This window comes from Thunnus thynnus, chromosome 5 (genome assembly GCF_963924715.1).
Source record: "Thunnus thynnus chromosome 5, fThuThy2.1, whole genome shotgun sequence".
In the NCBI taxonomy this organism is placed as follows: domain Eukaryota; kingdom Metazoa; phylum Chordata; class Actinopteri; order Scombriformes; family Scombridae; genus Thunnus; species Thunnus thynnus.
This window is the reverse complement of record NC_089521.1, coordinates 22,629,215-22,654,306: the sequence shown is the minus strand read 5'-3', so window position 1 is coordinate 22,654,306 and position 25,092 is coordinate 22,629,215. Positions and strand designations below refer to the sequence as shown.

Genomic DNA, 25,092 nt, shown 5'->3' with positions numbered 1-25,092 from the left:
TGTGAGAGCAGACAAGGGTGTTCTCTGGGGATATATTGTTGAGTGAACCATGTCCAGGTCAACAGATGTAGTTCCATGATTTGGTTTTTGCTTTAGTTATTCACACATACTTCATGTTTCCTATCAAGGGTAGGTAATATGAACATAACACATTATAATATATACCAAATATGTATTAAAAATCACATATTAAAATGTTGAACTCGTTAACCTCACTGTCAAATATTTTGTACTCCTAAAAAAATCTGTTATATAGGGGAAAATATACACTTTCATGTATTATGTAGCACCCTAAGGGAACCATGATGTGTCAATATGAGTTTTGTGATGATATACAATGATTTTATAGAGAGAGACAATTAAAATAATATTCAATTCTTACCATCCTTACTTCCTGCTGACTGATTGACTAAGGATTATTACAGTTTTATTCCCTTTTTAAATGACTATTATTATATGAGAATAATATCCTGCAATACCAAAGTCAAACTCTCCAGATCGTTCTGTAGGAAATAGCTAAAAAAAACAGACAGACAAAGTCCTTTGAGTGTCATATTTCATGCTGTGAGATCAACATGGTGTGACCCCTGGCTCTGTCCAGACCGAGAGTATCCTGAGAATGCTTTCTGCATGTGTCACAGTTATTCTTACCTCTCACTATTTCATCGAGGATGCTGCTGGCTGCTCTGCCGTGTCACTGACTGCTGAGTCACAACACCACGACAGTCCCTGAACCTGCAGCAAACACAATATTCACTGTCACTGACTCATTTTCATATATAGATTATTGATTTTTATATGTGCTGACAACTGGCTGAGTGTATTTTATGGTTTAAAGACTCATCTTCAATTAATGAAAGTGTCACTTACCAAAGTTGTAGATGACACTCAAGAAGTTAATTTCTGTCCTTTCTTTTTTCTGGGAAAAAAGATTCTCTTATGTGGCCTGAAAAGACATTTAAAATAAAGAGGCTGAGTTTAGGGAATTGAAATGGATTAACTGAAGAAATTCTCTACAATATGCTTAATATGTCATTACTTGATGGTTCAGAAAATAATACTTGCTGTACATCAAAATCTAAGCACACTGCCTCCCTTCAATACCAAGCATCAATCTATAAAACCTCTTGAGCTTGTATTGACCTTTGCTTGTCTACATGGAAATGTATTTCACCCAGGGGTGGCAGATTATTGTGAAACACACGTAATGCAGTTGCTTCATCTTCACCAGTGTGACCTCATCCTTTAAAATATTTCCCTCCCAAGGCCTCAGTGAGACAATTTTGTCCTACTTTTTTGACAATTATCCTCTGTAAAATGATAAATTTGGTGAAGAGTGAGGAACTCCGTCCTCTCCTCACTTTCTTTTCTTAGCTCAATTGTTCAGCCATTTGGACCCTGAGCATGACACACACACACACACTCACAACAATCGGTAAGTCCCAGCCCCCAGCTGCCCAAATAGGAGCGCCTAAAAATAAGGAGCATGCCGCAACTGTTGCGCTGCCTGGGGTCTGACCAATCACTGCCCCATCCTCCCCGTAAACCGACCCCGACTCCTGTTATCCTTATGGATCACCAAATAGACTATGATCACAGAGGCTGAGTGACGTGGCCCGGGTCCTTTATATACCCATCTCTTTCCGCTCTCAGCATTCAAGTTAAACACGCTTATAGACAACTTCAACAGTGCTGCTCCAGCTCACCTGCCACGAAACTCCAAACTTTCAAACAGCGACATCCTTCTGAGGGTCATACTAGAGAGGAACGGCTTGTCAAGAGGGTGCCAATTAAAAAAAAGCGGACGATCAGCTGCCTTGCACGTTGTACATCGGATCATTTAATCCATCACTGTCCTGACATAAGTGGTTTCTTCGCAAGTACTTTCGAAAAATCTCCAGGCTGCTTTTAAAACTCCTCCAAGTTTGAACTTTCCTCCGCGAGAGCGCGCTTGCCATCGACCTGCTAAAGTTTTCAGCGCTGCCGAGCGCACAATTCAACACATAAGTGTCACCGAGGTATAAAAGTGGACACGGAAAAGGCCACCATGATGAGCAATAACTACAGCGAGGACCAGCTGCCTCCACAGTATTACCAGGGCACTGACTTTGGGGAAGAGGAGGACGACGAGATGCCAGCCACGGAAAAGGACTTGGCCGAAGACGCGCCATGGAAGAAGATCCAGCAGAACACCTTCACCAGGTGGTGCAACGAGCATCTCAAGTGCGTCAACAAGACCATCACCGATCTGCAGAGGGATTTTAGTGATGGGCTAAAGCTCATTTCACTCCTGGAGGTTTTGAGCCAGAAGAAAATGTACAGAAAGCACCACACCAGACCCAACTTCCGTCAGATGAAACTGGAAAATGTTTCTGTGGCACTAGAGTTCCTGGACAGAGAACGTATCAAGCTGGTTTCAATCGGTAAGTCGCAACAGTTCAGTTGTAAGATGCAAGCATGGTTAAATTAAACAAGTAATAAGATAATTAATTCATAATAGTTGACAGTGTGTGTTGATCCACATATAATGATTAACAGGTGCCATGCTTTAATATTTAAGATTTGAGATATGACAATAACATCATTTCATACCTTTTATGGGTTTTTTTAGACTGTCATATCTTCACAAACACATACACATACTGTAGCTGCCCTGTTGATATGTTATCAATCCAGGTGACAGCCAGCAGCGAGATATGGCTTTCACAAGCCTCTGGGAATCTGCATTGAGCCAGGGGTCAACAGCTCATTGGAAAGTTGCTGCAGAGGTGCCACTGAGGTCATTAATTTGTGTCAGGACCAATAAGACCTAGTGTCTCTATAGTGTGCTTTAGTATAGCTTACTCCAACTGTTTTTTAAGCTAAGGGCTGGAAATTCACTAGGACTGTGCTAATGAGAATGACACAGTTTATACATGTGGACAGGGGTCACACACACGCAGGCGCAAACTCTTGTCAGGTCAGGGGTCAGAGTGACCTGCTGGGGCTCTTTGTTGACAGCCAAGTTGCTGTCTGGGGATTGGTCTATCTACAATAGCTGAGCTCAGAGTCACAAGAAAGGGGTCAACATGTCTAAATAATGCCGCCCCCCCCTCCCTCCACCAGAGTGAACTGAGTGCCTTAAAACTTTTTAATAACTGAGGAGAAACTAGTACCCTAATATGAAAAGCACAGAAGTGGTAAGATGAAGAATTATGGCTTAATTATACACCTGTAGACAACCCCATAATTCACACAGGAGAATAGTTATTAAATGTTTGACAGAGTATTTTTCTGTTTTGGTGACTAATGATCCTGCCACACACTTGAGTGAAATTCCCGGCATGACTGAGGCTTTGGCCGGTGGGCTGTGAAGGCCATAGTGTATCTGTGTGGACATGAGTGTGTTTGTTTGAGTGTGTGTGTATGGGATGACACTGAGGGAAACTCTCAATGGCAAACTCAATCCTCAGGAGTCCTGCTGATCACAGGAGGGCAAAGGTCGCAATCACAGATCTTACCTCAAGGGCGGCAGACTGTGTGTCCTCGGGATAGTGTGTCTTAATATGTAAATGTGTGTCTGGCACAGTTATCCCAGCCGTGCGGAGACACTCTAGGTCAGACTGCTTTGACAGAAACAGGGCGTGATAACAGAAGTCCTGGCATTTTACGTTCTAGCACCTTCTCCCTCAATGCAGCTCTGGTGGGTGAATACAGCCCTCTTAAGATAATGACTCAGTCTCATTACAGTGACCCAGTGATAATAAAAAAGTCACCACAAGCTTAGTTGCACATGTGTCACACTGTGTAACTGGAGACCATCTGATGGATGTTTCTTTGACCACACATTTGCCTTTAAAGCTGGACACGGTGGGATCAAAACCACACTGTGCCATTTTGTGCCACCTGTCTTTGCCAGTCAAATGGTGACTTGTCAAAAGTTACCCTCTGATAGGAGCTACAGATCTATGAAAACATAAATAATCTCAATAAAATAGTATTGTGATAAACAACTGACATCAATGTTCCTCCCCTATTAAAGTCTTACTGAATTAACTGGAATGTAACACACCGGATTAGCTGATGAAACATTAAAGTCTAGCACTCCTCAGAGGTTATCTGGCTTAAATGGCTGAATTTCTAAATGAGAGTGGGTTTAAATGGCTTATTTGAAAACTTTTCCTCTGAGAACTTCAGGAAATGAGATGCATGCACGCTGTCAATGAATCTAATCTCCATCTATTTGATTTATCACATTCTGGCACTACAAGTTTTGGAGGTAATTGAAATCCAAGTGATATTTATGCAGAGAGGGATCCACTTCCACATATCCTCAGCTGTCACTGTCTTCAGAGTACCATTGTGACTGGATGACAGATTGTCAGGGGTCCTCAGCCAGACAGCTGTCTAGGAGAAAGGGGCTCGGGGGAAGCAGTGAGGAGCATTAGATTCCTGTCTCCTCAGCAGTCAATCATCATTGTTTATATTTCTACTCAGAATAGGCTGGTCAACTCTGCAGAGCAGCAAGGAAGGACTTTTTTGATATAATACACTTCTGCATCAATCTTAGTTCTCCATTTCTTATTTCTTAGCTTTGGAGTGTGATCAGGGACAGCAATATACATAATTTAAACCATTTCACTAGTAGGTTGCACAAATCACAGAAGGATCCATAAACAATTACCTATGAAATACAGCTGGAAGATACAGGATACTTCCAAACACTGTATGACATTATGTGAACTTCTGTAAATTGTAAATCCTCATGAACTTTGTTGTCTCTACTGTCCAACTACAGATAGCAAAGCCATTGTGGATGGAAATCTAAAGCTGATTCTGGGTCTTATCTGGACTCTCATCCTCCACTACTCTATCTCCATGCCCATGTGGGATGATGAGGATGATGAGGAGACTAAGAAGCTGACACCCAAACAGCGCCTGCTTGGTTGGATACAGAACAAGGTGCCACAGCTGCCCATCAACAACTTCAACCGGGACTGGAGGGATGGCAAAGCCCTGGGAGCTCTGGTGGACAACTGTGCCCCAGGTAAGAAGCTTGTAGAGGCATCAGCTGAGCCTACAGGCCGGGCAGTGTAAGAGCTGAGTCAGAATACGTGCAATGCCTGTTGAGAGGCTTGTTGTATATGGAAGTTTTCCTTGGTTGCTATGGGGGTAGGGGTCAAGCATGTGTCAGTCAGTGTATTTGAAACAGTATCAACTTCTCAAGAGAATTTGTCTCCTTTGCTCCTCATCTCCTCTCACATACTGAAACACACATTCACACACACACACACACACATCCAGATTCAGATTCAGACGTCAGCCAGTGTAATCTGTCTCTGGAGACCAGGTAGTGTCAGTGGGTTGTAGAGGGGCTACGGATGGCTGAAAGGACGTCCCTGCCAGCTGTCCCACAATGACTGAAGCTTTCATTCTCACTGTTTCGGGCCCTGAGGCCCAAGCCTGGCTTTAGTGTTTATAGCCTCGCAGCTACACAACACCCCCAAATTTGGGCACCATTCCTCCTCTTCTGTCAAGGGGGATGCTTGGCTATGCATCAAAATACGGAGTGATCTGTCACAGGGAGGTGCCTAAGCCACAGATCCACGGACTACAAGGCCGCAATTTGAGTCACTGCCAGTTTAAGCTTCCAGTACCGAACATTAGAGAATCCTCTCTTAGCTGTGCTTCGCTGAGTGAAAGGTGGAGGAGTAGCCAGAGGAGCTTAGAACGCCGTGTTTAACTGTGTTTATATGAGCCATGGATCTGAGGAGACGCATCTTTCAAACACTGTGCTTCAGCACTGACCATACAAGGTTCTGTTGTTTCATCAGCTAGTACCAAACAGCAGAGTAACTGATGAAACTAGCTCTGCTCTGAAACTCAGATGCTTTGCTTTTGATTCAGACACAAATGTGCAAAACAAGTTAAATTGGCCAGATTTGGAAGAAACCAATGTTCTAAATAAAAGGCACATATCTGGTACAATCTCTGTTAGTATATCAAGTATGTTCTTATACAACTATTTATGTATGTACTATGCATCTACTAGCTGTGGTTTTACTCCAAAGCTGACGTCACTTTGAAGAGCAGTGATTTCCCAGAGTAGCATGCTGTAAGGCCCACCCAGTTGACATCTTTATAAAGGCAAATCTTTATTTCTATACTGTCACTGTACACTCCTTCCTAGCCAATGCAAGTAAACTCAACACTCTTAATACTGTGGTCCTGTGTCTATATTAATTAGATAATAGTATTCTGTGATGTGCCTGTATGGGCCTTTGAGTGAGTGGCTCACTCCATTGCCAGCACTAATCCAATTTAGGCATTAGCAGCACGGACGAGGCTAGCTTTAGCCCCATTGAAAGTGCCAGAGTGTCTGTCGAGGTTGTTTCTTTTGAACAGTCAAGAGAGACCGTAATAGTCACACATACTGAATTCACAGGAGCGAAGCAGTGTGGGTAAGGTCATGTGATGTTGTAGTTGGAGGTGTTCTAGAGATAGTAGTGACAGCCCAAGTGGACTTATTATCGCAACCACATTGTAACTGAACTTGTGCTAGTCTGTGTAGAATTTTCTAATCGTCCTGTTTGCATTCTGTTAGGTTTGTGTCCTGATTGGGCGGACTGGGACCCAAACAAGCCTGTGCAGAATGCCAGAGAAGCTATGCAACAGGCTGACGACTGGTTGGGTGTGCCTCAGGTAAGATGCATGATAGATGTCAGTAAAAAAGTGCCTTTTTTTGCTTTAATTAAGCTGTGTGACAGGTGGGTGGGACTGGTCTCTTCGGATGATACAACAAGAAAAGGGAATGTCTTTCCTGTGTTTTCTAATTGGTAACATAGTTTATACTCAGCGGATAGACATTCAGTAAGCACCAATCATCTCCAAGCAGTTTAAAGCAAGTACCAAGACACATTTTCAAATGCAAACATGCCTTACTACATGCACATACGCCTGTGAGGCAACGCTGAACTGAAAAAAAGGAAAGACTGTGTACGGAGCCCAGTGTTTTTCCAGGGACATCATGCTGGAGGGTGTCATGAAATATTAATTACCCAGCTCACTTCTAATATTTCCATTTACTTTATTGTAGCTCTCAGTAACTGAGTGTGTAGGAGTTTTATTTGGTAGATTCGTGGATTTGTGGAGGTGTGAGATTTCTTAACACCTTCCGAGCCCGCCACTGAAACAGAGGTGTAAATATGCCAACGCTCAACAGAATAACAATGTGAACAGAGCAAGAGTGCAATATTTCTAGTCCCATTTGTAAGACTCAGAGTCTCCTTATTGTAATGTGCACTATGCAGGTTGTTTACTTGTTTGTCTAAGACACAGAGCTAGCTATTCTCCATGAGGCTTAGCATTGGCGAGATAGCCGGGGGTGTATGTCATGGCTCTGCAGACCTGGGGGCTGGATTCCAGTGTGGTGGTGTTAAGGAGATGTGGGAGAGGTCTGGCTCAGGATAAATCCCCCCTGGCTGGCTTATTGAGGGCAACAATCCTTAACCCTGCTGTCCTGGGGTTAAATATAACTAGCGTGGCGCATGGCTTTGTGCCACTGTGTGATAGACAGGCAAACAAGTGCTGGAAAGGAGAGAGGAGTCAGAGGTGGAGGGAATAAATAAATTTAATCCTTGTTAAATCCCATTGCACTATGCTTAACATGGGAAAGTTGAATAAAGACTTAACTATACAACTGTTAAAAATGACACTTTGACAATTAGACATTAGACATTAGCGTTTTATGAATATGATTGTTGCAGAAAGTTGCACAAAAACTAACCTTTAATCTTTGTGTTTACTATATTTTCAATTCAAACCCAGACAGATGTTCATTCAGAAACCTCAGCCATGTTGGATGACTAAGCCTTGTTATACTGGTTGTCTGACTCCACTTTAGGTGATTGCACCTGAGGAGATTGTGGACCCAGATGTGGATGAGCACTCAGTGATGACCTACCTGTCTCAGTTCCCGAAGGCAAAGCTGAAGCCTGGAGCTCCTCTCAAGCCCAAACAGCTTTTCCCAGACAAAGCCAAAGCCTATGGACCTGGTGGGTAGCCCAACAGTGTCAATGCACCTGCACGGTTCACAACAGTTCATATTAACTGTATGAATGCATAATCAATATCGTTCGCCCTCATGGGATTTAATGCAAAAGCAGTGACACACATAACTTTATGGGGAGCTTTGTGCCTTGTAGATGTCTTGGTACTGTCAAACAACTTTATTATACATAATCTGTGTGTCACTTTCTGGCCTGTTGCTCATAATGTGGTATTGCCCTAAACACACCTCAACCCATGTCTCTGTATTTATATTACAGGTATTGAGCCTCATGGCAATAAGGTGCTGCAACCAGCTGTATTCACTGTGGATACTCAGGAAGCCGGCAGTGGTGAGGTCCTGGTCTATGTGGAGGATCCTGAGGGACACAAAGAGGAGGCAAGTTATAACTGAAAGAAGAGAACTAGCCAACTCAGATAAATCCTAGTACTAAATGTAGAAATGTTTAAGTTTAGCATCTTATCTTTGATCCAACCCTCTCTTTACTTTGCCTTCTTATTTTCCAGGCTAAAGTTAAACCCAACAAAGACCCAAAAAGAACCTACACTGTTACCTACGTTCCTAAAGTTGAAGGAGTCCACAAAGTAAGCCCAAACAGCCTTATTGCATTATTGATATACATTATGTCTGTACATGAACACGGACAAACTCTATTTAAACATGTTTTAAATATGTCTCTTTCTTTTACTAACAGGTCAAAGTGCTATTTGCTGGTCAGGACATTGACAAAAGCCCCTATACAGTGAATGTGGCCAAGGATATGGGTGACCCCAGCAAAGTCCATGCCAGAGGACCAGGTCTGGATCCTACAGGGAATGTGGCCAACAAAGACACCTACTTTGACATCTACACAGCTGGTAAGAGCGGAAAATACAACCACTCTACATACTGACATGTAGACATTTGACCCACAGGAATGTGATCTGATGAAAGGCTTGCATCCAAAAGAATCACCGCCACTTCCTCAGAGAGCCTAAAGCTACAACTGCGGCTACTTTGTCCTGTGATAACTTATGTTTTTTCTGTCAAACTCAGGTGCTGGTAATGGCGACATCAGTGTGATTATCGTTGATCCTCAGGGCAAAAAGGACACAGTGGAGCTCACCCTGGTGAATAAGGGTGACAGTGTTTTCCGTTGCACCTATCATCCCATGCTGGAGGGGCCTCACACCATCCATGTGCTGTTTGCGGGCCAGGAGATCCCCAAGAGCCCTTTCACTGTCAACATCGCAGAGGGTGAGCCATCTGTCTGTGTTGTAAATTACTGTCAGACAAATCAGATTTCTTAGCATGCTGTTAGTGTCAGGGTGACCTATCCATCACAATCCACAGTCATCTTTATTTTCCCTGGGAACAACCACCCAGTACAGACCATAACCCTTCCTATTTGTCATTTCTAGCTTTACCCGTTGCTCCTCCCATGGCAGCTCCACTGCAGATAGTCCCTCAGTCAGTGCGCACTCCTGCTGGAGCGAAGGGTGGAAAGGGGGCTCCCCCCCCAAAACCTGGCCGCCCAAGTTAGTATGGTCTGCTGGGAGGAGCTGGTGCCTTTTGCTCAGGCGGAGCCCCCAAACTCCTCTCTATGTTGCGCCCTGTACATGCCTTTCTGTGCTTCCTTTCTAAGATTAGGGTGCCCGGGCTACATGCCATGCTTGGTCGCCTGTGCCATCTTCATGCGGCCTGCAGCTTGATGGTTCAATTTCAGAGAGAGATGAAATGCAATGTTGTTCAGACTGTCCCAGTTTGCATTTCCTGTCTATTTTGTTCAACTCAGTTAAATATCTTTGCTTGTGCCGTTGACATGTTTGTTTTTATTGCATCTACATTTGCATCAGCCAGCATTCAGTTTAAGCCTGCAATCAACATTTCTGAGTGACTGACTGAAATGTTGCCAGATGCTCCCTCGATGCTCTCAAATGTGTCAATATCCCATTCAATATACTCTGTACTTTGTGTTATATGTGCTGCAAATAGCTTCACTCTCATTTACAGGTTCTGCCTGTCAACTTTTAAGGAATCCCATTTGAATTGGATGTTTTAATGTCTGCTACTAACATTGCTGTCAACTGCTGGCTTCTCTTAGTTGCCTTTTGCTGTGCTAAATATTCTCCCTTTCACATTTGTTGGTATTCCTTTCAGCCATGAACCCAAATGCCTGCAGAGCTACAGGCAGAGGCCTTCAGCCTAAAGGCGTGAGAGTGAAGGAGGTTGCAGACTTCAAAGTTTTCACCAAGGGAGCTGGCAGCGGAGCACTGAACGTCTCAGTCAAAGGACCAAGTGAGTCAGACAGCTCTCTCTTCTCTGCAGCACTTCTCACTCCTCCTCTTACATTTTTGGAATTATAGATCGGAAGAGTTGCATTCAGATAGGCATATGACAAAGCACCAAACAAAATGCATAAAATGTCTGTTCAACTTGATAAGAATCCATATTTATTTATTAATCCTCAGCTGGAGCAGAGGAGCAAGTGAAAGTGCGAGATGCAGGAAATGGTGTGTATGAATGTGAATATTACCCCCTGAAGCCTGGCAAATACACAGTCAGCATCACCTGGGGAGGCCAGCCCATCCCACGCAGGTAGAGTCCTATTGCTGCCTTCAGATATTCATTAACAATGCACATTCACTTTTACGATAGGTAATATTGTGTGTTATGTACTTTGGTATTATTGTTTGCTGCAGCCCCTTTGAAGTGGAGGTGAGTGATGAGGCAGGTTTTCAGAAGGTGAGGGCCTGGGGTCCTGGTCTGAAGACAGGCATGGTTGGAAAATCGGCTGACTTTGTAGTAGAAGCCATCGGCACCGACGTTGGAACTCTGGGTAAGTCATGGACCAGTTATGTGCACTCAGGAAACGAAAAGTGAAATCTTTTTACTTTAAATCTGAAATCTGAATATATCAATATCCCCTTTGCTCAGGCTTCTCCATTGAAGGCCCATCTCAGGCTAAAATTGAGTGTGATGATAAGGGTGATGGCTCCTGTGATGTACGCTATTGGCCCACTGAGCCTGGCGACTACGCTGTCCATGTCATTTGTGATGACGAGGACATCAAGGACAGCCCCTTCATGGCCCACATCCTCCCCGCAGCCAATGACGTCTTCCCTGAGAAGGTAATTCCCACTAATAACAGAATTACACATATATATAAGAATAAAGCATCATGATGCTCTGTTTTTACTATTTTCTTAATAAAATACATTAAAATGTGTTTTTGCAGGTGAAAGCTTATGGTCCAGGTCTGCAGCCAACTGGCGTCACTGTGAACAAACCAACTGAATTCACCATCGATGCCCGGATGGCTGGGAATGGTCAACTCAAGATCTATGCACAGGTATGGAGAGCACCAATTTGTGAAACCTTCATTTTTTATTCATAGGAACACATCATTTATATTGCATGTGAGTGCAGACCAGAGCTGACATGCTTTTGTATCCACTAAGGACGCTGAAGGATGCACCATCAACATCAAGATCACTGACAAGGGAGACGGCACATTTCTGTGTGTGTACACTCCTGTCAAGCCCATTAAACACACCATCATTATCACCTGGGGTGAGGTCAACGTGCCCAATAGCCCCTTTAGGGTAAGACACATGCAGATGTACACACACACACACACATGCACAGAAAATATGTCCATTTAGTCGCTTTCAGAATTAAATCTAATGATACTTCATCAAATATAGACAAAGCATGAAGACTGCAGCAGTTACACTTGAACAAATTGCTTCTGCCTCAAGTACATTGTGAATTCATTAGGTGCTGGTTGGAGAGGGTTCTCATCCAGACAAAGTCAAGGTCTATGGGCCTGGAGTGGAGAAGACGGGGCTCAAGGCTAACGAGCCAACATACTTCACTGTGGACTGCAGTGAAGCTGGCCAAGGTGAGCATGTATGAGGAGATGATGTGGGTGGTTACACTTGAGCACACTTGAACAATCGAGAGTTCAGTTGATGCTTAATGAAATTAACGCTATATTATGTGAATGTTGAAAAATATAAAGCACAGAAGAACAGTAGTAAAGTAAGTAAATCTGTGCAGTCGGGCTGCCAAAGCTGAGCTAAGTTATTTGAAATGTATAAAATGTGCTTAAAAGAGAGCTCAAGGCAGTGCTTCTATTTATTCTGATCATCTACTTTTGAATGACCTTTGTGAACTATGCTCATTGCTATGCACCATTAGGGGACATCAGTATTGGAATCAAGTGCGCCCCAGGGGTGGTTGGCCCTGCTGAGGCAGACATCGACTTTGACATCATCAAAAATGACAATGACACCTTCACTGTCAAGTACACTCCCCCTGGTGCAGGACGCTATACCATCATGGTGCTGTTTGCTGACCAGGTAAGAATACAGTTTCCAGTGCAAGAAGGACTGATACGTTATGTTACATCACTTCTGGAATGATTTTTTTTTGTTTTCATCATTAATGAATTTTTTTTTATGATTGGCTTTGTCAGGAAATTCCCATCAGTCCATTCAAAGTCAAAGTGGATCCTTCCCATGATGCTGGCAAGGTGAGAGCAGAGGGCCCTGGACTCAACAAGACAGGTGAGATTCTTTAAGAACCAGAATTGGTTGGACACTAAATTTATAGATATTTGTATTTGTAACAAACACCCACTTCAATACTTAATGTCATAAAAATGATTTGACTAGGATTGGTAGCGCTGACAAAAGATGTGTGTTTCAGGAGTGGAGGTGGGCACTCCAACCCACTTCACCATCTACACAAAGGGAGCAGGCAAGGCCAAGCCTGAGGTGCATTTCGCAGCATCAGGCCCGGGAGAGGCAGTTCGTGACTTTGAGATCATCGATAACCACGATTACTCCTACACTGTCAAGTATACCGCTCTTCAACAGGTATAGTAGGCCTCTGTTTGAAGTCCATTAACATTAGAATAGGATGCAGAAATTATTCACAATAACACCCCCAAATCAATTTATATTCATTCCTCTTGTGTTTTTTCAGGGTAACATGGTGATTTCAGTGACTCATGGTGGAGATCCCATTCCCAAGAGTCCCTTCCACATCACAGTGGCACCACCTCTGGATCTTGCAAAGGTGAAAGTGGAGGGATTAGACACCAGTAAGTTAAAAACATTGTACTAAATTATTGCGTTTATTATATAAAGTTGTTTGGGAAATGTTGTGGTAATGATTATAACTAATGCATGAAATGAAAACTGAAAAATGCAACAGTTTAAATGTTTCATGTGAATTTTTCTTGCAGAAGTTGAGGTTGGAAAGGATCAGGAGTTCACAGTTAACACAAAGGGCGCTGGTGGGCAGGGTGATGTAGGTGTAAAAATGACCTCACCCTCTGGCAGACCAATCCCATGCAAGCTGGAATCAGACAAAGCCAAAGGCACTCACAGTGTGAAGTATATTCCCCCAGAGGAGGGGCAGTACAAGGTTGATGTCAGCTATGATGGCAACCCAGTGATGGGAAGCCCCTTTGGGGTGGAGGCAGTGATGCCTGCTGATCCTTCAAAGGTAAAAGTTCATGAAACTTCATGTAGTACTTCATTTTCTACATATCTGTTTGGTTATTATTAAGTTATAAGTTATTAAGTTAACCTGACTGTTGCATCACAGGTTCGAGCCTTTGGCCCAGGCCTGAAGGGAGGCATTGTGGGTAAACCAGCTCCGTTCACTATTGACACAAAGGGAGCTGGTGCAGGTGGGTTGGGCCTGACTGTAGAGGGTCCCTGCGAGGCGAAGATTGAGTGCCAGGACAATGGTGACGGCACATGCTCAGTGTCCTACCTGCCCACAGAGGCTGGAGAGTATGCCATCAACATCCTGTTTGCAGAAAAGCACATCCCCGGCTCTCCCTTCAAGGCTGCAGTGCGCCCAGCTTTCGACCCCAGCAAGGTGACGGCTAGCGGCCCTGGTTTAGAGAAGGCCAAGGCAGGCGAACCAGCAACCTTCACTGTGGACTGCACCCAAGCAGGCGACGCTGAGCTCACCATCGAGATTGTGTCAGAGACCGGTGCTAAGGCTGAAGTGCACATCCAGAAAACTGCAGAGGGAACCTTCTCTGTTACGTACATCCCACCTTTCCATGGCACACATACCATTACCATCAAGTATGGTGGCCATATGATTCCCCAGTTTCCAAAGGTCCTGCAGGTGGATCCGTCTTTGGACACCAGTGGAGTACACGTCTATGGGCCAGGAGTGGAGCCCAGAGGTAACAGAACACAAGACAAATAACCTATCCTTAAAATTAGTTAGCACATTATATTATTTTTTTTAAATGAATCTACAGAATGCACGAGCGCTAGGATTAGTTAGTGAAATGATCGCTTTTTGTTTTTCATCATTGTAATTTAAATATATATGGGTTTTGAAATATTTTTCAGACAAATTGATCTATTTTAAGACATCACTTTTTGCTCTTGAAAATTATAATGGACATTTGGACCATTTTCATTACTCAATTTCTAGTTGAAGCACTGTTTTGTACTATTTAAAGTAGTTAATAAATAGCTCATGATCAGTTTTACAGATTAATAATATCAAGACTTAAGTGATTCTTTTTGGCAACAAATCATTTCGAGGCCTTTTCTGTTTCCAGGGGTCCTTAGAGAAGTCACAACCCACTTCATTGTTGATGCCCGCGCCCTCAAAAAAGTTGGAGGAAATCATGTGAAGGTTCACATTATCAACCCCTCCGGCAGCAACACGGAGAACTTCATCACTGACAAGGGAGATGGCACCTACAGAGTGGAATACACAGCATTCGAAGATGGTAGGAGCACAGACAAAAGGATTACATTATTTCATTAAACACTATTAATTAATGCACTTAAAGGATCAAGGGGTGGAGAGACATTAAGTGATGAAACAGAGATCTGTATCAAAATAGTGTAACATTTACAAACCTCACCTGCTGCAGATAAAAAGAGGTTTTGTACATAGACAGGCTGTCTGAAAGAGCACATACAGGCAGACGGAGAAATCACTAACATGTGCTTGTGTTGGGCGCCATTTGGGAATAAAGCAGAAGAGTGGGAAAAGTCAGAGTGAGAGAGAGAAGGAGAGAGGTATAAATACAGAATGATGCAGTGGAGCAATGATGTGAGGGGCAGAGAGCAGAGAGGCAGACAGGCTCTGATTTATAAATAGTGTGTTCTGGAACAGAAGCTCTTAACCAGGCAGGTATGTGTGCTGAAGACTGGCTGCGCAGAGCAATACAGCGAGGGAATGACAGGGGATATTAATAGAGACCACAAAGCAAAGAGATCACAGAGCATTTCTCCACCACCAGACATGCTCTAATATCATAGCAGTGGGGCTGGGAATCTGGCATATAGGCCTACTGAGAAGGCTCTGTCAGAAAAATGTTGTAACAGAATAATGAATAGGGAACAGATGTAATGCCTTGTACATTCACCAGAGCGTCTGCACTCTAGATGGCGTCTTTTATAAATAAACAGATGTTTATCTCCCTAAAAGGGAATTTGTCTGGCCCATAATTAAAAGCAAGTGGCAATGACAGAAATATTTGCTTGCTTTGCAAGAACTCAGGCAACTGATGTACCTGTTTGTGTGCAGGAATGCACCTTATTGAGGTGATGTATGATGACGTGCCTGTACCCAAGAGCCCCTTCAGAGTGTCAGTGGTGGAGGGATGTGATCCGACCCGGGTCCGTGCCTATGGACCGGGTCTGGAGGGAGGAATAACCAACAAGTCTAACTGCTTCACTGTGGAGACCAGGTACTGTTGGATCACACAGTTACACAGTATGTGCACGTTTAGGTTGACAAGCTATATACTAACTTGTCTTGTTTCTCAGGGGTGCTGGCACAGGAGGCCTTGGCCTGACCATCGAGGGAGCCTCAGAGGCAAAAATATCCTGCAAAGACAATAAAGATGGTAGCTGCAGTGTGGAGTATGTCCCCTTCACTCCTGGAGACTACGATGTCAACATTAACTATGGGGGTCACCCAATCCCTGGCAGTCCATTCCGTGTGCCAGTGAAGGACCCAGTGGACCCCAGCAAGGTGAAGTGCTCTGGTCCCGGCCTGGGCACTGGAGTGAGGGCACATGTGCCTCAAACCTTCACAGTGGACTGTACGAAGGCTGGACAGGCCCCACTGGATGTCAAACTCTATGGCCCAACAGGTAAGGACACAAGCACAACTACACAAAGCTCACTCTAAACAGTCAATCAGGTAGTTGGTGAGATGTCATTATTCCCATAATGTTTTATTTCCAGGTACTGTGGAGCCAGTTGGTGTTAAAAACAATGGTGATGGAACCCACACAGTTCACTACACTCCAGCCCAGGATGGACCTTACACTGTAGCTGTCAAATATGCAGATCAGGAAGTCCCACACAGGTAAAATATGAATATAGAAACCCAGAAAGCATGGCAGTATATGCAGATATTTCTTGATTAAAGTTCTGCTCTGTCTGGCTAAATGTGAGAAAGGAAAGTGTAGATCAGCAATATTCCTTCTCCAGTTCCTGTCTTTTGCAGGCTTGGGTTTAGTAATTATTCTTGATATTCTCTCCTTCATCCGCAGTCCATTCAAGGTAATGTCTCAGCCTGGGCATGACGCCAGTAAGGTACGCGCCAGTGGGCCTGGTCTAGACACCAAAGGTGTGTCTGCCAGCCTGCCTGTTGAGTTCACCATTGATGCCCGTGATGCTGGAGAGGGACTGCTCACTGTTCAGATTCTGGTCAGTTAAGTTACAGTTACTCATATATTTACAGCATTTCAACCATAAGTCGCTATCTGAGATAACATGATATCCTCTACTGACAGGACCCAGAGGGCAAGCCAAAGAATGCAACCATTCAAGACAACAGGGACGGCACCTACACTGTTTCCTATGTACCTGACTCTACAGGCCCCTACACTATCACCATTAAATATGGAGGAGATGAAATTCCTTACTCTCCATACCGCATCCAGTCCCTGCCAACAGGAGATGCCAGCAAATGTCGAGTCACAGGTAAGGAAGCCACTGTGGACTCAAAATAGTTTTAATAAATCTAAATATTGTTATAGATTGTAGTTGTATCATCTTTTATATGTACTGTATATTAATATCATGCTCTTTTTCTTTCCAGTGTCTATTGGAGGACATGGCGTGTGTAAGTAGCCAAGACTTCACTTTTATTTCTGTTATATTTCTAGAAAATCTTCCAAGAATCACTGCATTTATGTAGCACTTATTACTCTTTGCCCTTCTTCCTCCTCTGGACTTAACAGCGAGCCTTCAGAAGCTGCAGACCTCCGAGGATACAGTCATCACTGTGGATGCCAAGGCTGCTGGAAAAGGCAAGGTGACCTGTAAGGTGCTGACTCCACAGGGGATGGAGGTGGACATGGATGTGGTGGAGAATCATGATGGGACCTTTGACATCTACTACACAGCCCCTGAACCTGGGAAATATGTTATTACCATCAGATTTGGGGGGCAGAACATCCCTAAGAGCCCCTTCCATGTGATGGTGAGTAGATGAGTATAACATCAAGGTGTACACACCTCTATGTGTGTTATATTTGTTGTGACAGCTAGTTCCATGAAACCAACTATTTTTCTGCTTTGACAGGCCACAAATGAGCCAGTTGCTTCCCCCGATACTGTGGATCCTCTCTTCCGTCCTGTTAACTTCCTCGTCCCCTTCATGCCACAGCAAGGAGAAATCACAGGTGTGACAAACACCATTCATACAGAAACAAAAGCACGGGCACACACACCTCTCAACAAAACCTCAAGAACCTGTTTTTTGGGTCACTTATATTTAACCACACTGTTGTCATTTCTAGGTGAGGTGCGGATGCCTTCAGGCAAGACTGCTCGCCCACATATCACTGACAACAAGGATGGCACCATCACAATCAAGTACCAGCCCACGGAGAGAGGCCTGCATGAGATGGACATCAAATATGAAGGCAACCACATTCCAGGTCAGCAACACACCACTTTATACGGATGGGGAATTGTTGAAAAACATGTCGTCACCTGAAATATTCCTAGATGTTAGTGATGCGGTCTGAAAAATGGTTACCATTCTCTGTCAATTTTACCCACTATTCTTTAAAAATAACCGTAAATGACTGAATCAAAATTACATATACATGTAGTTCTGAGTCTCATTACTGTTTGCCAATGATTATCTCCTACAGGAAGCCCACTGCAGTTCTTTGTGGATGCTGTGAACAGTGGACTGGTGACTGCTTATGGTCCAGGTCTGAGTTACGGCATGGTGAACAAGGCTGCCACTTTCACTGTTGTCACCAAGAACGCAGGAGAAGGTACAATAGCTCACATTTTTTCAGGGATATTTGCAGCTGCACAGTGGATTTGTTGCAATACAGTTAATCTTTGCAGAAAAGTAAGAAGCTTGGCCTTTTTTCTCCTTCTCAGGCGGTCTATCACTGGCAGTGGAGGGTCCATCTAAGGCAGAGATCACCTGTAAGGACAACAAAGATGGTACCTGCACTGTGTCCTACCTGCCCACAGCTCCTGGAGACTACAACGTCATTGTGAAGTTTGACAACAAGCACATTCCTGGCAGTCCCTTTACTGCTAAGATCACTGGTGAGGAAATCAATCACTTCTCCCATAGACTGACACCATAAATCAGGTTTTAAGGGTTAACAAACATCTAAACCACCTTTTTCAATGTTAAGGGGATGACGCCATAACCAGGACATCCCAGCTGAATGTTGGTACAGCGGCCGATGTGTCCTTGAAGATTGCAGAGACTGATCTGAGCTCTCTGACTGCCAGTATCAGAGCTCCATCAGGCAATGAAGAACCCTGCCTGCTCAAGAGACTGCCCAACAGACACATTGGTGAGATTTTACTCTCCAAGAAAAGAAAAAAACCCACAGGAATTCAGTAATGAAGACATTGTTGGATTCATCTAATGCATTTCAATGTTATTTTCTGTGCTTGGTTCTTTTTCTTGAGTATTTTTCCCTCTTATTTTTTCTCAGGTATCTCTTTCACCCCTAAGGAGGTTGGTGAGCATGAAGTGAGTGTGAGGAAGAATGGCGTGCACGTGGCAAACAGTCCTTTCAAAATAATGGTTGGCCAGTCAGAGATTGGTGAGGCCAGCAGAGTCAAGGCGTTCGGTAAAGGCCTGGTGGAGGCACGCACTTTTGAAATGGCTGAATTCTTTGTGGATACAAGGAATGCAGGTAAGCTGTGGAAAAATGTTTCACGATTCATGGCTAGAACAGTTGAAAAAGCTACAAATATTTTTCCAACTTTTATCTGCTTCTCTCTTCCCTTTAGGTTATGGAGGTCTAGCATTGTCAATTGAGGGTCCGAGCAAAGTGGATATCAACTGTGAAGATGTGGAGGATGGGACGTGCAGAGTGACCTACTGTCCAACAGAACCCGGAAGTTACACTGTTAACATCAAGTTTGCTGAAAAGCACATCCCAGGTTAGAATCTTTTGCTTGGAAAATGTTTGAAGCCTTAAAATAAATTATTTTATGTTAACTGTATATGCATTGGTGCCCTGCAGGAAGTCCTTTCACAGTGAAGGTGACCGGAGAAGGAAGGATCAAAGAGAGCATTACCAGGAAGAGGCAGGCATCTTCTATTGCTTCAGTGGGCAGCACATGTGGCCTTAACCTTAAGATCCCAGGTGAGTAGTAGCCAGTCAGAAGTAGTAACAGGATGGTCAACCATCTTTGCTTACCTGTAACGTTAAAAAAAATGAATTGAGACCCAGACAGACCTGTAATCTCACTTGTATTCTCCTTCCTCTCTGTAGGAAACTGGTTTCAGATGGTTTCTGCTCAGGAGAGGCTGACCAGGACATTCACCCGCAGCAGCCACACCTACACCCGCACTGAGCGCACAGAGATCAGCAAAACCCGTGGTGGAGAGACAAAGAGGGAGGTACGAGTGGAGGAGAGCACCCAGGTGGGTGGAGGAGGAAGCCCCTTCAGAGACGTTTTTGGAGACTTTCTGGGTAGAGAGAGCCTCAGCAACTTCGCCGGCATCACTGCCAGACCTGAAGGTAAACAACCCTTTTAAACTGTAAAAACCTGTACATTTAAAGCTTACAGTGTCATTGCAGTATTTTTTTGTTTTAACCAACAATATCTGCTATGTATCTTGCAAAAATGTCTTAATTGTATCTAACCTGCTGTGCCGCTCTGCCTCACCAGTTGAGAGTGGCTCTCAGGCCATGACAGCTCAGGTGACCAGCCCCAGTGGGAAAACGGTGGATGCTGACATAGTGGATGGAGGAAGCAGCACCTACAGTGTGCGCTTCATCCCCCATGAAATTGGACCCCACACTGTCAACGTCAAGTACAGAGGTCAACATGTACCTGGAAGTCCCTTCCAGTTTACTGTGGGGCCCATGGGAGAGGGAGGAGCACACAAGGTCCGTGCAGGAGGTCCTGGCCTGGAGAGAGGCGTGGCTGGAGCACCAAGTAAGTTCACCCTGTGGACATATGATCACGTAAATACTTAAAAAAGTGTTTCATGAAATGTCGATTCTCGAGATGAACCCTCTGTAACCTTCTTGCTAATCTTTGTTTCACCTTCTCTAGCTGAATTTAGTATCTGGACCAGAGAGGCAGGTGCTGGTGGTCTGTCCATTGCTGTAGAGGGGCCAAGCAAGGCTGAAATCTCCTTTGAGGACAGGAAGGATGGTTCCTGTGGTGTCTCCTACGTAGTGAAAGAACCAGGTAAAACTTTTCCTCATTTGTATGTTTTGGCAGAGTGTGTGCAGTTTATTTGTCTCTTATCTGTTCAATGTTTTTGTGATTCTTCCACACTTCTTACAGTTCATTTTATGGTGAAATTAAATAACATGTCTGCTTATCCAGGTGACTATGAGGTGTCAATCAAGTTCAACAACGAGCACATCCCTGACAGCCCATTCATCGTTCCGATTGCTACACTGTCAGACGAGGCCCGCAGGCTCACTGTCACAAGCCTTCAGGTAAGATAAGACACACACATGCAGAGAGTTGACAAAAAACACATAAATTTGTCACACCTAAGAAAATGGGCTATGAAAATAGCCTAAGAACCTAAGAAACAACACATTCACAGCCACAAAGTATCAGAGTTAAATAATAATCTTCATGTAACATACTGTATGAGTGGTTGTAGATGGTTCTCTCTAATATCACTTTGCCCTTGAAGTGTAATTGAATGCCAGTGTTGGAGCAGTGTCCAGAACTATAATACTGTGATGCTGGCCAGTGATGAAGGGCTGGATTAACTGTCCCTTGCTAATGTGGGGCAACACAAGCTGTGCTATGTGTGGGCTGTGTCAGTTACTCTATGTGATTGTGTTTCTGTCTGAGAGGAAGAAAGAGAGAAAAGAGTGAGCAGAAGATAAAGACTTTAAAAGATACCTTTGACAGCTCACAATATTGGCATCCTCACTTCACAGATGCTTGTTTTATTTGCTTTCACAGTTTCCATTACAACTGCCAACAATGCTTAAAACATGCATTTTTAGTTAAATGAAACACCACTTCAGGGTGCTTTTCTACCAATTGAAGCCAGGTGAAGTGCAATATCAGACCAACATTTCAAATGTCACGCTATCTCTTATGTCTGGTAGGACTGCTCATCCGCCTGTAGGGCAAAAACACTAAACGCCTCGCTATAAACTCTGACCTTTTCTGCCTCTCACACCCAACCGCTCAGTCTATTCTCGTTCAGGCATGATGAGTCACACACTTTGTGTCCCTCGAGGTGCAGTCACACACACACAATGCACGTACTCACACATATTCATATGTTTCCCTGTCTTTTTTAGGAAAAGGATTTGAAGGTAAACCAAGAAGCCTCCTTCATGGTGCAGCGAAATGGGGCTCGAGGTGTGGTAGATGCCAAAGTCCACACTCCAGCAGGCTCTTCTGAGGAATGCTATGTCACTGAGCTGGACAGCGGTATGCACCAACCTCAACTTTGTAGCACAAAGTGGAATTCAGAAGTAATATTCAGAAATTTAGAAAATAACAAAAGAAAGTAACATATCTATGTATATTTTCAGACAAGAGTGCAATTCGCTTCATTCCACGGGAGAATGGAGTTCACTCCATAGATGTCAAGTTCAATGGATGCCACATTCCTGGAAGCCCCTTTAATGTGAGAGTTGGAGACCCAGGGCTGATTGGAGACCCAGGCATGGTGACTGCACACGGCCCTGGACTGCAAGGAGGAATCACAGGTACATATCACCCCACTGAATATTATTATTACTGTTTTCCTTCTGTTTTTTAACTTGAATTCAGTATTCACATGTATGGGGTGTCCTTTCATCATCTCTATCCATTTCTGCATTTCTTCCAGGTGTAGCCTCAGAGTTTGTGGTCAACACCTGTAACGCAGGCTCTGGTACCTTATCAGTCAACATCGACGGGCCATCCAAGGTCAAGATGGATTGCTGCGAGTGTCCCGAAGGCTACAAAATCATCTACACACCCATGGCACCCGGCAACTATCTCATCACCATCAAATATGGCGGGCCACAGCACATCGTGGGCAGCCCTTTCAAAGCTAAAGTGACAGGTCTGCTTGACAGTCATTCTCCCATCTGATCTGTGTATCTTAGATCACAAGTGTCTCGATTATGAAACAAATGTTCCTCAGAAAAAAAATGTGGAAGTCAAGAAAATGTTATGTCACTCTCACTCATGCTGCTCAGTGTACATCTTACATAAAACTGTCTTTCTCTGGCAGTACAGTAATATATTCACATCACCACTTGCTGCATACAAATGCCTTTTTTTTATTAACGTAACATAAAAATACTTTCAAGATTGAAAAGAACTCCCATGAGTCCTGGAAGTTCACTTTATTTGAAAGTAGCATGAAATATGTTTGCATTTGAGCTCAGGCACTAGTCCACTTCCTTGCACTTTTTCGAGGAGTGAAACTCTCCCCACAAGCAGCAGCATCTTTGCCTCTCTCATATCTTTGTCAATACTGAGTGTGTTATGTAATGTCTGAAATGAGCCATGATGACATTAGATAACCTTCCTCTCCTCCTGTCTCTCTCTCTGCTGCAGGCACCCGGCTGTCAGGGGGACACAGCCTCCATGAGACATCTTCTGTCTTGGTTGAAACGGTTACCAAATCCTCCAAAGTGGGCGGTGCATACAGCTCGTCCTCCTCCTCTACCACCTCGACCAAACTGACATCCGATGCCAGCAAGGTGGTTTGTCGTGGAACGGGGCTGTCCAAGGCTTTGGTTGGACAGAAAAACAATTTTACAGTTGACTGCGGCAAAGCAGGTGAGACCATACGGAGCAGGTTACATTCATATGGTGAATATAACATGTACGAGTAAAAGCATAAATCACACACACATAGTTTCTACAGACACTGTAGTTAAAGCACTATTACATTGATATGTTTGATTTTTTGCTTGGGGGCAGTGGAACATGCTGTAAATACAACATTGACATATTATCACCTTATAAAGTTTTTGTGGCAAATGCGTTCGCATTATAGCTATCCAGCAGCCACTGAGAAAATGTAGCATTAACTTGAGGTATTTCTGGCCATCTGGCAGATGTGAGTCTAATATTCTCCTTTTAGTTCTATTTGGACTCCACAAACTACTGAGGGAAATATCAGGCAATTTGCATGCTAAATACTCCACTGTGTTGACCAGCTAATCACTAACTAATGCCAAACATTAAGTAACCATTAAAGTTGCCACCTGCATAACCAAAACAATGAGCTAAAAGATGCAAAAAGGTTTTGCAGAGCTGAGGTGAACCAGAGGTGAAAATTCTTTGTGGGTTTGTCACTATGACTGACCCCTATCACATCACATGTAGTCCTTTAATCCTTTGTTAACTTTAATGCGAACATTTTGATTAGTGCAGCTTTAAGCCTACACAGCCACACACCTGTACAACCTTTGTACACCATAATCATCAAATCCCCCTCTCACTGCTCTCGTCCAGGTACCAACATGCTGATGGTGGGCGTGCACGGACCACAAACTCCCTGCGAGGAGGTGTATGTGAAGCACATGGGTAACAAGCTCTATAACGTCACCTACACCGTCAAGGACAAGGGCAGCTACACTGTCATTGTTAAATGGGGAGATGACAATGTCCCCGGGAGCCCCTACAAAGTGGTTGTACCCTAAAATAAACTGCACCACTGTCCCATTCTCCTCCACTGACCCACCACCTTTTTCTCATCATGTTCACGCGTCAACCAAACTCCCCTGTCCTTCCTTTTTGCCGCTGCTCTTCGCTCTTCAATGGATATACTCAACATGCACTAAAACCTGCAAAGACATTTGCTTTCAGTTTTCTTGATGACTGACGTCTTCATGACAGAATATGTATTGTGCCAAAGTTTTGTATTAACTCCAGAAATGACATTTACAAGAATGCATTCACTTTCAAAGTGATGTAAAGGCAACAGCGTGGTTTACGAGTCTTTGAGTGATGATGGTTAAATGTTTTGCTCAGTAAAATTTCCCTTCTCCTCTCTGTTGTGTAGTAGTCAAACGGTGTAATATGTGAATGTTAGACATTGGAGTAATCAACAGTATTAAACAGTGTTAAAGTGTGATACAACATGGTTTTGTATGGAATGAGAAACTGACTTTTTTGTTATATTAACCTATTTTTGGTAAGTCTTTGCAGACCTAATAAAGATTTTATTGCTAACTTTCCAGATGAAAGTGATTGAATTTTTTCTGTGATAGATTTCTCGCAGTGCTGGCAGAATCGTGACTAGTTCAGCAGCAGGCATTTCTTACTTTTTAGATTTTTATAGTTTCATCATGCTGCTATTTATCGACCACTGCTGGGTCTTCCATTTGAGCAGCATCACAGATGGTCTCAGCTGAGTATCTGATCAGTATCAAATAGTAAGTTAGATTTCAAGGCTTGCAATAGTTTGGTTTAAAGGTTCAGATTTTGAATCTCCTATTGCCCTTTATTGAAATATATAAGACATTTACATTTGACATCAATTTAACATTACTGCATTGATAAAATAGTCTAGGATACTCTCTGTGTTCTCATTTACATCCTGTACTTGTCTAGATGCAATCA

At 43.6% G+C, this 25,092-nt stretch overlaps 1 protein-coding gene across 2 annotated transcripts; it reads left to right on the top strand.

The window, feature by feature from the left end:
- Positions 1–1,608: 1,608 nt before the first annotated feature.
- LOC137183255 (filamin-C-like) lies at positions 1,609–24,707 on the top strand. Of its 2 annotated transcripts, XM_067590171.1 has the most exons (47): positions 1,609–2,423; positions 4,778–5,026; positions 6,584–6,681; positions 7,883–8,033; positions 8,307–8,425; positions 8,554–8,631; positions 8,742–8,904; positions 9,083–9,283; positions 9,448–9,564; positions 10,187–10,324; positions 10,498–10,624; positions 10,729–10,865; positions 10,964–11,157; positions 11,265–11,378; positions 11,488–11,631; positions 11,807–11,930; positions 12,230–12,390; positions 12,507–12,597; positions 12,740–12,909; positions 13,019–13,136; positions 13,281–13,543; positions 13,646–14,243; positions 14,631–14,804; positions 15,611–15,773; positions 15,853–16,181; positions 16,276–16,399; positions 16,587–16,743; positions 16,830–17,019; positions 17,138–17,161; positions 17,280–17,521; positions 17,624–17,723; positions 17,841–17,981; positions 18,201–18,329; positions 18,442–18,615; positions 18,708–18,872; positions 19,017–19,220; positions 19,318–19,470; positions 19,554–19,676; positions 19,806–20,054; positions 20,206–20,475; positions 20,596–20,733; positions 20,875–20,990; positions 21,822–21,954; positions 22,059–22,235; positions 22,358–22,576; positions 23,077–23,301; positions 23,983–24,707. In XM_067590171.1, exons 1-47 carry the CDS (start codon positions 2,048–2,050, stop codon positions 24,168–24,170), a joined length of 8,238 nt encoding a protein of 2,745 aa, XP_067446272.1. In that variant the 5' UTR covers positions 1,609–2,047; the 3' UTR covers positions 24,171–24,707. The 2 variants fall into 2 exon arrangements, with proteins under 2 accessions (XP_067446272.1, XP_067446273.1); XM_067590172.1 differs by lacking the exon at positions 9,448–9,564.
- The last annotated feature ends 385 nt before the right edge of the window (positions 24,708–25,092 follow it).